General features: G+C 38.3%; 1 protein-coding gene across 14 annotated transcripts in view; it reads left to right on the top strand.

Annotated features, from left to right (window-relative positions):
- Positions 1-15,157, top strand: part of LOC103146627 (teneurin-3-like) — a 290,558-nt gene that overhangs the window by 249,274 nt on the left and 26,127 nt on the right. For 11 of the 14 annotated variants that reach the window (XM_016677778.1, XM_016677776.1, XM_016677777.1 and 8 more), the window contains 10 exons: positions 110-181; positions 1,580-1,757; positions 2,126-2,146; positions 8,875-8,999; positions 9,131-9,238; positions 12,444-12,598; positions 13,193-13,294; positions 13,520-13,693; positions 14,403-14,462; positions 14,561-14,723. In XM_016677778.1, coding sequence (XP_016533264.1) covers positions 110-181; positions 1,580-1,757; positions 2,126-2,146; positions 8,875-8,999; positions 9,131-9,238; positions 12,444-12,598; positions 13,193-13,294; positions 13,520-13,693; positions 14,403-14,462; positions 14,561-14,723 — 1,158 coding nt within the window. The remainder of the gene's footprint in view (positions 1-109; positions 182-1,579; positions 1,758-2,125; positions 2,147-8,874; positions 9,000-9,130; positions 9,239-12,443; positions 12,599-13,192; positions 13,295-13,519; positions 13,694-14,402; positions 14,463-14,560; positions 14,724-15,157) is intronic. The other 3 variants (XM_007564632.2, XM_007564631.2, XM_016677781.1) reach the window with 1 other exon arrangement.

Genomic DNA, 15,157 nt, shown 5'->3' with positions numbered 1-15,157 from the left:
CTTGATACCAGTGGAAAGACAGAGCCCAATGTCAATCAGCTTTTATTTTACGTCTGCTGCTCTTGTTCTCATCAACTCTTAAAGTGATCTCTATTTTTATCTTTTCTAGGTATACTGTATAAGGGCAATGGCGAGAATGTCTTTATCTCCCAGCAGCCTGCTGTCATCAGCAGCATTATGGGTAAGTGTAGATTATTTTAACATCTTAACATTGTGAAAAGGTATTATCCTCCTTTGAGGTTTCTTATGTTTTTTTTTTTTTGTTGTTTTTGTTTTTTCCAATTTAATGTTTCACATCAGCAGGTAAATCTTAATATGGCCAAGATAACCGAAGTGAACACAAAAAGCAGTTTTCAAATGAGGCTTTCATTTAAGTAAAAGCTGAATATTTGTGAAATCATGTTAACTGTGATAAACTACATTTTTTTGAAAAGCTGAGGTCATTTCACTGTTTGACCTCTGATATAATAAAAAAAGCTGTCTGGCAGCAAGGAATAGATTGCAATATTAACTCAAAAAGTAATAAATCATGCCGTGAAAACAAAACACAAAGGAAGTGTACCTTCTAATCTCAACGCACATTAGCTGCATTTCCATTACAAATGTGTGTAAAACTCTGTTGGTGTTTAGCGAATGTCGAAAAGACACAATTTCACAATTGCAGCATTTCTATTAGATAGGAAACGCAATTAAAATCATGTAAACAAGTTTGTTCATTCAATAAGTTACTAAAATACATGCTGCGCCATGATCCTCTTACCACTTCCTGTCGTCTTTTCCACCAGCAGCAACATCCGGTTGTTGACTTCAACTTATGAGATGCGATGAAAGTGCTCCCATTGCAGTTTTGCTAAATTTTGATACAGCCAAAAAAAAAAAAAAAAATCACCTCATCCAAGTGTACAAACTTTATATCGAAAAACAAGAATTTTCTCTAAATCTAAATTAATCAAATTTAATTTTCATAATTACAATATCAGGGCTTTTATCTTACATTAAAAAGTTTGATGCTCTGGAATATTCAAATTAGAGATGTAGACGATCTACTCACGGTTAATTGTTGCTTAATGGTTTGTTTTGTTAAAATTAGTTCCAATCGGTTAAACTAATATCGTTCTTTTAGAGTGGCAGTTTGGCCTCCATCCAGAAGAGGCCACCGCAGGTAATTTTTGCACGGAGCCAGCTGATACAGGAATCGATATGGTGGCCCTAAGTGGAAAAGAAAAACAGTTCAAACAAAGTCTGGTGTGGGATGTAAATTGCATTTTATTTGTTTCTGTTTTCAAATATAATCCCTCGACGAGATCGTTAAGTTTCACCTCAACAGCGCTCATTTAGCCGAAGTGCTGCACGACAGAGCAGCGTTAGCAGCTATGGAAAGACGGTCGGCCATCTTGACATAAGAAAATAGCCGCTTATCATTTAATTTTTAGTTGATTGATTTGATAAATAAACTTTAGATCAACTCAGTTAAACAAAAAAGAAAAGAAAATTAACAGAACAGTATTTGTTGATGACTTGAATGATTTCTCTGGTAAAACTAAATAATTCACTGACTAAAACTGACTGTGAATCTCAGGAAACGGTCGGCGGCGCAGCATCTCCTGCCCCAGCTGTAACGGCCAGGCGGAGGGCAACAAGCTGCTGGCGCCTCTGGCCCTCGCTTGCGGAGCGGATGGCAGCATTTTCGTCGGGGACTTCAACTACATCAGGAGGATCTTCCCCTCTGGGAACGTTAGCAGCGTCATGGAGCTCAGGTAACGACGGAGGGAGGATCGCTGGTTCTTCCCGACTCCTTGAAACAGGGCAAACTCCACCTCAGTACCCTACAAAGAAAGCTCTAACTGCAGGAGTTTAAAGTCAAACGCTTCCAAATCCACGGCTTCATCCATGTTTGTGCGGTTCAGATGATCCATGCTCACGCTTTGTGTTGAGTGTTTGTTTCTTAGATCTCAAACCCTAACATTCATCTGAAATCTTTCTTCTAATGATTTCTATGAAGCATGATTTCAGTCTGTTGTGTTGTCTGTTTCTCAGTGATTTCTCTTGTAAGTCAATCAATCAAGCTGTCGACTAACTCATGTCTCTTCTGTGTTTCCTTGCCTTTGCTTGCACTGTGTTAAAGAAACAAAGATTTCAGGCATAGGTAAGAGGGGATAAATCTTTTCACCCTTTTTTTTACCCCTTTTTTTTACTGTGCTGTCAGCTCATTTTAAATATCAGATTCTTCTCTGTCCATTTTTTGGCTTACATTTGTCTGCAATGGCCACATTTTACTCAGCAGAGTAAAACAAACATGTAATTGACTTTGTCAGGACTATGAGAAGGAGCCTTGAAATAAGATGCTGTCATCTTGCTTTTTTCCTGATTCCTTTCTCCTTCGCTGTCACTCCCTTTCTTCCTCTTGTCTTGACCTGTTTTCACACAAAATCAAGCCCCATCGACTGCTTGTCAGCTCAGATGAACAGCAAAGCATCACTTTAGTTTCAGCTCTTAGCAAGGAGATCCCGCAAGGAGAGAAGTTGGTGGTTTGGCAAAAGGCTTTGTTTGTAACTGGTCTCCTTGTTTCTCCTCTGTTCTTGGTCCTCTTTAATCAAATAAGTCTTAGGAGCAGTCACATTATGTAGATGGCCTATCCTTTTACTTGGCGCACAAGTAAAAGAATAAAAATGCAAGAGAATAAAAAAGTAAAAATAAGACTACTCTCATTTATATGGAAGATGATTAGGAAAGATAATTCTGACTTTTTCTCAGAATTATGAATTTTATTTCAGAATTGTGACTTTTCAGAATTGTGACTTTTTTCAGAATTCTAAGATAAAAGTCAGAATTCTGGGACTAAACTGAGAATTATGAGAACTGAATTTAATCTCAGAATTCTGATTTTTATCTCGGGATTCTGAATTTTTTTCTCAGATTTCTGACTTTTTTCAGAATTGTGACTTTTGGTCTCAGAAGATTAAATTCAGAATTCTGAATTTAATCTCAGAATTCTGATTTTTTTTTTCTTTTTTTTCAGAATTCTGACTTTTATCTTGGGATTCTGAATTTTTTTCTCAGATTTCTGACTTTTTTCAGAATTGTGACTTTTGGTCTCAGAATATTGACTTTTTTTCAGGGTTGTGACTTTTTTTCCTCACCATTCTGACTTAAATCTTCTGATACCAATAGACAGGAATCTGAGACTAAAGTCATAATTCTTTTTTTTCAGTGGCCTTAATCCTTAATCCACACATTTAAGTCAATGAGATTTAAGTGACTAAGAATGGAAAATGATTATCGGTTTATAAAATATTTGGTAACACTTTATTTGAAGGGGGTGAATAAGACTGTCATGACACCGTCATAAACATCACATAACACCTGTCATGAACATGAATAAGCCTTCATGAATATTTATGACTGTTGTCATAAAGCGTCATTCGGTAAATTATGACACTTTTAATACAAAGCTGACATGATTCAAAATGTCTTTGTTATGACAACTTGACATTAACCAAGAAATCATTACTGATATCAATTTGTTATAAAAGTATTACTGATTGCACTTTAAAAATTAGGTAACTTTATGTTATTAAAGGTAAAGTTTAATCAGTAATGATTTCTTGGTTAATGTCAAGTTGTCATAATAGACATTTTGAATAACGTCAACTTTGTATTAAAAGTGTCATAATTTACCGAATGACGCTTTATGACAACAGTCATAAATATTCATGAAAGGCACCATAATTTGTGGCATATTTAAAGTAAATGTAGCGCTCCATCTCTGCCACCTCTTTGTTCCTAAACAGAGAGATCTCGTTGCTTCGGTCATTCGCCACAATGCTTTAAAAAATAAAACCACCTTTAACCAGATGAAAGGGTTGAGATGTAAGGTGCACAGCTGGAGTCTGTATGATTTAAAGAACAAAATCCTGTTGGGTTCACACTGTTACACTGCTGCCACACTATCACATACCCGCCTTGAGTTTCAGTGGCTGACGGTGAAAATCCCCATGAAGACACAGTTATATAGTGAATAATGTTCCAGAAGCGCCTTTCAAAAAAACTGATATTGGAGCAAACACCGTTTGATCACCTGCTAAATCGGGCTGCTGCTACTTTTTTCTTTTCTTTTCTTTTTTTTGAAATATGTCAAAAATTTTAACACCATGAGCATCACAACTCGTACAGTCGGTATGTCATGTAATCAGAGATTAAAGCAAGCTGATATGTGATGTGTGAAACTCTTTATTATTCATTTAATTTATGATTGCTGTATTTATTTATGTTTCTAATTGGGTAATGTTTAATTTTCCAAGGCAAAATTGGAGGAACTATTCCGTTTTTGCATGTAGAATTTCATCCTAACAGGTTATATGAAAATTACAAAATGGCCATATGTGAAATTAGACCGAAGGACAAAATGTACTGGTTGGAGTTTCTGACCTGCAGTATTTATTTTGATATTCTGAAACCTCCAGTCGGTCTGAAACCTCCAGTCGGTTGTGGGCAGATGGAAACTCGTACTGAGCCAAGTTCTGGTTCCGCTGAGCCAGGTTCTGGTTCTGCTGGAGAATTCTTCCTGTTAAAGGGAAGCTTTTCCTCTCCACTGTGGCTACATGCATGGCCGGTTTGAGAGATTCCTGTAAAGTCAATGACATAATATGAGCGAGTGTCTAGTGTTGCTACGTTCTTGTCCAAATGGAGCGAACGCTGCAAGGCAACAACTTAATGAAATCTGCTGAGTTTCATTAGATAGAAACTGTCTGATCTGAATAAAGAATAGAGTTTATTGCTGTAAGAATAGCTGAAATGTATGTGTGATTAAAATGTAATGACTCCTTTTGGACATTTGTTGTAAATCGGGGCAATGTACATAAACTGAATTGAACAGGCGATCTAGATGGGATGAATTTTTATTTCAGTAACTGGAAACTCTGGACTTTGAAAAAGAAAAGACATTTATGGTTGTCAGTCCTGTCTTTTGCTGTATGATGAGAATCCACTGCTGAAGATGATGTGTACGTCGTCTTCACCTAAATATACGTTTGGCTTTTGTTCTTCCTCTAAAAGTCGGTGGATTCAGTTTCACGCCCCGTCTGTGTCGTGTTTCAGGTCAAGTTTTGCTTTGGAATAGATATGTGGCAACTTTCAGCCTTTGTTCTGTTATTCTGTTGTTTTACTTCCTGCCGTCTTGGATACTCTGTCTTCTTGTGCTTTATCCTTCTTGTTTTCCTTTACTCATTTTTCCAAGCCCCATTCTTTCAATGTCTCCTAACATGACTCATTTGCTCTCCACCCTTCACCCCTTTTCACACTCCATCAGTGCCTTCTTCCTTTCTTTTCCTTTCTCACTTTTGCGTCTTTGATTTTCCTTTGCTTCAGCCCTTGCCTCCATTTCCCCTTCAGTGTTTTACTGAGCCCTGACATGTTTGGGTAATAGAGTGCTTTCCACATGTCAGCATCCTCTTTCAGCTCCAAATAGATCCACGTTGTGAGAAATCTTTTAAAGAGAAATTTCATTCTTTATCCTGAGAAACATGCTGTTCTGTTGACATGTTGGAATATGAAGTGGAAGAGGCTCGTAGAAGGTGAAGCAATCAAATATAAAACTTGGAGCTGAAGTTGTCAACATGTCATTGCTTTCCATTCACAGATGTGACTTGTAGATAGATAAAAATATATCCTCTGCCTTCTTTTGAACTCTGATACGTATCTAAACACACTTTTTTTATGTTTAATTAAGTCTTCTTTCTCAGTGCTGGTAGCATGGTTTCTATCTCAGTTTTTTTTTCTTTTTTTAAGTAATAGATTGTGTTGTTTTCAGCTTTAAATTGTTTCCTAGTGGGAAGTTTTGGTCCACATAAAGCCTTGTGTTGTTCCTCAGTTGTTTTAAACCTGCCTGTTTATTTTTAGCTGTCCTAATTAACACCCTGTCATCATCTGCTGATTGTTACTGACCACTGGGATTCAAGGCCAGAGGCCAAAACACACACACAGCCTTTACATGACAGTGCAGCAGGCCTCCTCAAACTGTGTTACAGAAAAGTGATAGCGCTCATTAAATCAAAGACAAAGCTATTTTTAACCATAGCACTCTGTCTTTTAAAAGTGTTGGGGAATTTAAAGAGCTGGCAGAAATGCATACCTCCCTCATCTCTGCCAGACCTTCTCCACCAGCGTTTAGCTCATGATCCTGCCAGTTTATAAAAATTAAATTGGAGACAAAGCTGTTTTATTTAGCAGCTTAACATTGGTGCTTTGCAAAACAAGCCTCAAAAACATTGGATGACATTCTTGTAATCACTGGTGCTTCATTTTTAGATCAAATGAAGGAAAAACTGATGCAATCACTCCACACCACATTGTATGTAAACATCACAACTAGAGCTTTGCCTCATCTGGTTTTCATTTTTTTTTTTTTGTTTAAATTCTGTCAGGGATGAACTCTAATTAAATTCAACTGTTGAATCGCGCCATTTTGTCGAGCTAATTTTCGACAAATGTGATCTCCAGGCACTCTGCAGAAAAATATAACCAGATCAATATTCAGTTACAACCATTGTGATCCAGTCCTAGTTATAAATTAATGAAGTTAATGTTAGAATAGAATCCCAGTTGTTTAAAAGCGTGTGGCAACAGTAGAGCAGAGAAACTCCATTTTTACGAGAAGAGATCTCCAGAAGAACCCAATGAGTCTGGGCTTTTTCACATTACACTTTAAATGAGATGCTGAGGCCTCTCACAATAACACATTTTGGTGGACAATAAATTGTCCCAGAAGTTATTGCAATGAACGATAATATTGTTGTTTTGAAATCATTTTCAACAGTTTCTGGCATAATAATGCAAGAACGCACTCTCAAAGATCGGTAAACTTTAAATTCTAATGAACTTTTAACTGAAAGACTTTTTAAATATCCAAAATAAATAAACTAAACAACAGACACAACAACTAAAATTAATTAGGACGTCTCTGTAAACAAACAAGGGCTAGTTGAGACCAAAGCACCAGAGTGAAGACTTCAGTCATCCAGTTTCTGGTAGAAAGAGGGAGAAACAAGAAAATAATACAAATGGAAATAATTGAGCTAGTGTTAATTTATCATTATATAATTGATTTATTGCGACAGGCCTAGAGATGCTGGCTATCTCATTCAGTTAATCTGTGTGTCCTATAGAAAGGTTTTAACCTCACTGCCTTCTCCACCAAAGCTAACTTCATCCCTACACTGTAGCGATGTACTCGTTTTCTTCAGGCTGTCATTTTTGCATGTTTCACTGGGATGGCACCAGACAAATGGTCCAGCATCTTATTCTTAGCCAATAGAGATTTGGATTTCCTCACTGAATCCCACTTTCAGCCAATCATCCACAATCCATTACAGTTTTCCTTTAGCCCATTGGAACCTTGACAAACACTCCTGTTTCTGCCCATTTGTGATTTTCTTTTGCTGTGCATTTCCCATTTTCCAGCCGTTCTGCTCAGAGTTTGTGGCTTGATGTTTCCACGTCCGTTTTCGTCTGCCTAGATGTTGTTTTACAATAGTCCATTTTGCTTGGAATTGCTTCAGATTTTTATATTGTTGGAGCTGTCAGCTCTGTTGTTGTGGCCATCAGCCAGATTCAACAGCTTGTTAAGATCTCCAGCTCTCATTTAGCTGCAGTCTCAGCCGCGGTAGATCTGTGGAGGTGTGTGTTTTCTAAAAGCAAAGTGATTCCATCGTTATTACTTCTAACCAGAAACAAGCACCAAGTAATGTGTTGTCATCTCTTGTATTTTTGAAAAGTATACAGCGAAACAAAATTGTGTTGTTTCATGTGGCCGGGGGACACCAATAAAGCAGAGTCTTGGAAGCAGCAGGATGTGTTGCGTAAAAAGTAACTTACAATATTCATCTGGGCTCCATGTGGGGTCAGTGACCTTTTACTGCATGGCATCTCGTTCTGCCCTGCTTCCTGTCAAGCTAAGGATTAGTAGTGGTAATTTATCATTTATCGTGATTCTTATCGTGATAAGAATTTTCAATTTATCATTAATTGATAAATTTCTACTAATGATGTTTAAAACTCCCTGAAATCGTCTGTGTTGTTGAGATTATTAATTTTACTATGTTCTCCATGTTTTTTATTTTTATTTAGAGCATCAATTGATTTGAAAATATGATTAAATGTAGTTACTGTGTGCAGTTTATTGAAACAAATCGCACCTTCATGCGATTGGTGTCCTAAAGCAGCTTTTTACGCATTATTTCAAGATCAGTCGTGTTTGTGGGACTATGATTGCTGTGGCATTCAGTCACCTAAAGTTAGTTTGAGATAACTTTTATTTTGATGTATTTATTTCAAACAGGTTTATAAAAACAAGAAAGCAAGGCGTCAGTAGGACAGAGGAAACATGTGCAAACAAAACCTAGAACAAAACAATTTGTTTACCGCTACTTTTCTGCAGGAAGAAGTGAACACTTTTAATTTATTTAATTCAGTTTAATGAAATGTATCACTTACTGACTCAGTAATTATCAAAAATTTGTAATTAAAACCATGTGATAACATCCATGTTCCTGTTCAATGTACTGGGCTACAGAGTTAACAAATAAATTATATAGACAAAATGGTTAGAAAACTAACTCATCAAGACAAAATCATCTACGTATAATAATAATAATAATAATAATAATAATCACAATTGTAAATAACAGACATACAGCATTAGAATAGTTACCAACTTTTCATCATCATCACAATAGAATCTCAAATCATTGTGATAAAACTTTGAGTCTATTTCATCCTTACTACGGCTAAAAAAAGGCCGTCAGCCCAACAAACTCTTACAAATAAAGAAGTTTGATCCTCATTCTGTGCTTGTTTGTCTGTCTCTGTCCTCCACAGCAACAACCCTGCTCACCGCTACTTCATGGCCACTGACCCAGTAACAGGACAGCTGTATGTGTCCGACACCAACTCCAGGAGAATTTACCGTCCCAAGATGCTTAGCGGCGCCCGGGACCTCAACAGTAAGCACAAGCCACAGGAAAAGCCCTGTGTTGGCAGAAATGAAAGCATCCTTCTCCATTATTGTCTGATATTCCGTGTTTGGAAAACTCTGCAGCAAATTCAGTGTGTGTAAATGTTTGTGTGTGTTCAGGTAATGGAGAAGTCGTGGCTGGCACAGGTGAGCAGTGTCCTCCTTTCGATGAGGCCCGATGTGGTGATGGGAGAAAAGCTACAGAGGCACAGCTGCTGGGACCAAAAGGTACACACACACACACACACACACCTGTAACCTGCTGCATATATTTCTAAATCTAGTTTGCAGCACACATAAAAAGCCATTTGTTTAGGTTCATGTTTAAGTCACACCCTGAACTTATTGTCAGACCTGATGGTTTCTCTTTCCTCTGTGTGTAGGATTGGTCTTCACACTGATTTGGTTTGTGTAGTGTTGCACTAATTGAGCTGGATGTACTGAATGACTTTTTGTCCACCATTACACTATTTACATTTTATTTGAATGATAAGGGAAGCCACATGCCTAAAGGAAAATGGTGTGCTTACGTTGCCTTGAGTGCAGTTAATCTGAGCTGCTGTTAATTTTTGGACATCAATAAAAAAAGTTTTCACAGCTCTCAGATGTTACCACATGTTTGCCAGTGTTACAGAATAAGTACAACTATGACTCAAATGCTGCACTAATGATTACATTACTTAGTTTCATTGTACTCTGTTCAGATGCTTCGCTCACCTCAGGATTCTTGATGCTTGATACCAAAATGACCAGCATGACCTATTTTCCTATTAATCTGACTAAAATTTGTTTCTCCTCTGTAGGGAAAACACACAAACATAACATTTAATCCCTGGACCATCAGCTTATCTTGCTCTGTTTTATGTGTCGTCGACTTTGTTGAGCTTTATGCTCCCTCATCAAAAACATACCTGGAGTGTTGCTTTGATTCTTTCATGCATGTTTGAATCTCCCATGGCAACCGTTCAGCGGTGCCTAAATGCTAGCTCTCGCAAAGCACCACCTATTTACTCAAAGCTTTTCCTTGTAGCTTCAATCTCTAGCCGAGTTTCTGTCTCATAGAGCACCCTTCCCCTGCCACTCCCCACTCCGCTCCCCCAGACTAGCGGCAGCAGTAGTTACCAAACACCACATGGAACTGTGCATCTGCTGAGCGCATACGAACTACATCTAAGTCCAACCGTCCTAAGACTGATTGCAAGCGGCATAATGGGGGAAGTGCTGTTATGATGATTTCCTGAAGGCAGAGCGTCGGAAAGAGCAGGAGCTTTAGAGGCCCAATCTCAGGGCATCAAATTGTGAAGTCAAATTTCTTTTAGGTTTGATATATACAGCATTTTTATAACAATTGAATGTTACAAGATTAGTTGACTGTCCTATTAAATGGCACTTTGTGCCTGGAAAAACACAAATTACCACACTGAGCTACAGGATCCAACAGCTACTCTGTAAAGTCACAGGTAGATCCTGAACCTAGACTCTACTGAACCTGCCTGCAGCCCAATAACCATTAGAAAGTTACAAAAGAAGGCCTTAAAAACTATAAAACATCTCCTCCCATGCCATAAATTCACCCATTTGGACTTTGCACAAAAGCGTCAAATAAGGAAGACTGAAAGATTACCTTTTATTTCCCCTCTGATGATAAACATCGTGCAGCTCATCCTGGGATCCCCCAGGAACAATGAACATTCAGGTTGCGTAGGGGCGTCAAACTGCTGCTGGCTATATGGAGTGTGTCTCCCTCCGGACTGAGGACTTTCATCTGATGGCTGAAAACAACACATTTCACAACTACTGTCTTACAGAAACACTTTATCAAAGCATACAGCGCCCACTGCATGTTCCCCTGATCTCCTATTGAATAGCAATGAACATATTCAGGGATGAATGGCAATAACAGACATCAATTCCACACCCTGGAAAAAAATCTAGCAGCATGAAATGCGAATGATTTCCATCTACCTAAAATTTTAATCAGGATTGTATCTCCTCCTGCTGCTCGGCGACGTTCCATCATGCTGTAGAAATGAACAATAAGAGTGTGAGGTGCAGGAAGCGGGGAAGTCTCGGATGGCCGTGGAAAGTTAAGGTTTAAACCGACACATTTCATTAGCTTTCGCTGTGTTCTTGTTAGATTACTGTTGTCCTATGAAGGCAGCAGTAAGCAGCTGAAACTGAACCCCAGTGACACAAGCTGGATGTGCAGACAGATTTCACAGCTAAGCTCCTTCCTGATCGGTGCTGCAGTTTTGCATGTGATGGCAGTTTTTCACTCTGGAGCCACATCTGTCCTGGGAGAATTATGAATGCTTTTCGTGCTTGAGGGGAACAGAATATCAAGTGGGTCAGTATATCATTTACAGGACTGGCTCTGACGCTTTGTGTGGATCTGTCCAGACAGACAAGGTGGTAATTTAAAAATATCAGTGCTGTGATTCTTTCACCAAACTCAGCAGTTCATACAGGGATGCCTTCAACATCCGAGGACACTTATGGAGCTTATTGAGCTCTGTAACTGTCAAAGGAGGAATATTTTAAAATGTCAGTATGACATGTTTACGACACCATGTCCAACGTCGAAGTGCAGGTTTTTCAGAATTTACATTTCACAAATCTGTGTAATTTAAATAGTGCAGTAGGTTTGCACTACGTAGTCCAGTGGATGTTGCATAAAAATGTTCTTATCTGGGGAAAAGCAGCCTTCCTACATGATTCACTTGGAATTTGATGAAGTTTTCTTCATCTAAAAGGTTCATTTTATATCTCTACTCTACAAAAACATAAAATCTTGCCAAGTATTTTTTTGTCTAGTTCGAGCAAATATATTGGTACGCTCAAAATAAGATAAAAATAACTTCAGCAAAAAGTAGGAGTATGTTTTAAGTCAATAATTCCTTAATATTGATTTTAAAAAGTACTAGTTCCACTGGCTGATAATTTCACTCATGGGAAAAATTTCTTGTTATAAATTAAATAATCTTCTGGTGCATCTAGTATTTTTTCATCAATCTTAAGAAACTACAGACTTAAAACAATCTCCTGTTTCTAGTTGAGAAGTTACTTGTAAGTTGGTTTTGTCTTATTTTGAGTGGTCTAAGATATTTCCAATAGAAACTAAACAGAAAATAAGATTATGTGTTTTTGCAGATAGTGTAGCAGAGAAGAACGTTTTTTTGTTTTCTTGATTTGTACTGAATTTATATTTGTACTGTCAGTATTTTAAATATATTTAGTAGCTTTTAAATTTTTCCTCTTTATTTGTAAAATTCCTAAAATTCAAACTGTTTACATTTTCCACCCCATCTTTGCTGTCATTGGTCAGTGTCTGTGCTACCAATTTTAAGTAAAATCTTAATAATTCATCGTTTAACAGGTTGATAAATTGTGTGATATCTAAACTTTGTCCTGTGAATCTGTCTCTTCTCTCCAGGGATTGCAGCCGATAAGAACGGACTCATCTACTTTGTGGACGGAACGATGATCAGGAAAGTGGATCGTAACGGAATCATCTCCACAGTGCTGGGCAGCAACGACCTGACCTCTGCACGACCTTTGACCTGCGATACCAGCATGCACATAAGACAGGTTAACATACAGAGCATTTCTAACACAGCCACAGCGCAACTGTAGCACACTGCTGTTTTTAAAGTGAAGGCTTGGAGCCAGTGTAAACCCCTGTTGGTTGTGATTGGTGGGACTGAATGCAGTGAAGCAGAGAAAACACAGATAAGCTTGAATGTATTAATGAGAGAAGAAGTTTTGTTGGGTGAAATCATTTCTGTTCTGTTTTTCTTTCTACCCCTCGTCCCCAGCGAAACTCTTTGTTGTCTGAATGTATTTACTTGCAGACTAAAGCTGAACATAGTAGGGAGTGTGAGAGTCAGAAATAGTACACTATTATTACACCTTATTTTCAGATTGACAGTGTGTGATATTGCATATAACAGAAAGGAGACGAGTAAAGAAACGGCTCCACACTCGCACACATTAAGCTGCTTCTTCTCGTATTTGGCGCAGGCTGTTTGCTTTTCTTTTTATTTGTGTGACAGAATTCAGGTCTATACCGCAGAGGGAGAGCACAGGAGTTAGAACTGCAGCTGGGATGAAGGTTTCACATATTTAATGTGCAGGTCATGGTTGATGATCCAAGGAAAACGAAGCTGTCATTCTTCTGTTCAGGTTCGATTGGAATGGCCCACAGATCTCGCCATCAACCCCATGGATAACTCCATCTACGTCCTGGACAACAACGTTGTTCTACAGATCACTGAAAACAGACAGGTACGTTTCACATCTGCACTTAACTTCAAAAATGTTCACACCCTTGAGCTTCTTCACGTTTTTTCACATTACAACTTCAAACTTCACTGGATTTTATGTAAAGTGTGAAGTAATTTAGCATTCAGCACCGTAGGCAGAAAGATTTGGAGATGTTTAAAACAAAGTTGAGTTGGAAAACAATATCCTGTGTGTGTGTGTGTGGTGTGTGTGTGTGTGTGTGTTCAGGTCCGTATAGTGGCTGGTCGTCCCATGCACTGCCAGGTGCCTGGTATAGAATACACCATGGGAAAGAGAGCGGTGCAGACCATGCTGGAGGGAGCGACCGCCATCGCTCTGTCCTACAGCGGCATCCTCTACATCGCAGAGACAGATGAGAAGAAGATGCACCGCATTCGACAAGTAACCTGTCGCATTTTTACGGCACATTCACTCGCTCACATTTAGTGATATTTCCAGGTTACGTCAGGAATATGTATTGCAGCGTGTACTGTTGAATGTTGCTGTTTTAAAAAGGGACAATGCACATCACATAATATGCCAGAGTTAGCATAAAGGCTAGTTTTCATCTGTAGTTCCTCAGGGCACAATCAGTATAAACACAATAAATCACAATGCAACACAGACAAGTTGGCAAGATCCTTCCATCATCAAAATAAATAAAAAACATTTATTTATCTGAAGAAACAGATCAGGTTACACATTTAAAAAGAATAAAAAGCCATACAGCACAAAAATTTACCTCAATACATGAAAGAAAAAACTGAACCACATGAACTGTGCCTCCATATTTGATTATCTAAGAACCATGGCTTTAAGTTAGAAAATGTTTTAAAAGACTGATACGTTCTTACACTCTCTGGTAGTTTGTTAGAATAAACATGTAACTGATTTACTCACAAATTGCCACTTTTCTAAAATAATGGCCAAAATACTTCAGTGACCCAGAGCCCTGAATCAATATTATTTCTTATTATTCATCAGTTTCTCTGCTAATATTCGATCCTTTCAACTAATTCCTCTAGTTTGTTCCTTTGTTTTCTGTCAGAATGCCAGGCTGCTGTTTTATTTAATATTTTTCATAGCTGTACATCCTCTGCTGTACTCCTAGGTGTCCACTGATGGAGAAATTACGCATCTGGCTGGTGCACTATCTGACTGTGACTGCAAGGTACTGCAGAGTTACAGCAGCGTTTTGCTCCTTCACATCCATCAGGATATTTATATATATTACAAGGAATGATGGTTTCTTCCTGTTTGTCTTTGCAGAACGATGCCAACTGTGACTGCTATCAGACAGGAGACGGCTACGCTAAAGACGCCAGGCTTAGCGGCCCTTCGTCTCTGGTGGTGTCGCCGGATGGGACTCTGTACGTGGCTGATCTGGGAAACATTCGGATCCGGGCAATAAGACGCAACCAGCCACGCACCGGTACGAACATTTATAGATGGAGCTATTTTTAGGCCTCCACTCATAAATGCTGCATTTCTGCTGAGGGATCTGTGAAGGATCCCTCTGAACTCTGAAATATTCAAGACTGGCTGGAAAACCAGCAGGGGGCGCCTGTGAGTTGATAAAAATCACACTTTTCATCAGGTTAATACACATATTCATGCTTCTCAGTCTATTTTTAGGGAGAGTCCTCCAAGGAAAATCATCTAGCGTGTTTTCTGATTGTCACAGAAAGGATGAAATAGTTTATATTTAATTACCCCTTAATTCAGAAAGAAAGATCTAAACCCCAGAAAGTAAAGGTCACAGTGCCACCTAAAGGATTTCAGACAGTCATCTTTTGGAGTTGAAACATTAAATGAAGCTGATTTTCTACTATGAATTAATAACATTTAGCAAACAAGAATTGTTTT

Source organism: Poecilia formosa, unplaced genomic scaffold, assembly GCF_000485575.1.
Source record: "Poecilia formosa unplaced genomic scaffold, Poecilia_formosa-5.1.2 Scaffold164, whole genome shotgun sequence".
Lineage (NCBI taxonomy): Eukaryota > Metazoa > Chordata > Actinopteri > Cyprinodontiformes > Poeciliidae > Poecilia > Poecilia formosa.
This window is presented reverse-complemented; position numbering and strand designations above follow the sequence as displayed.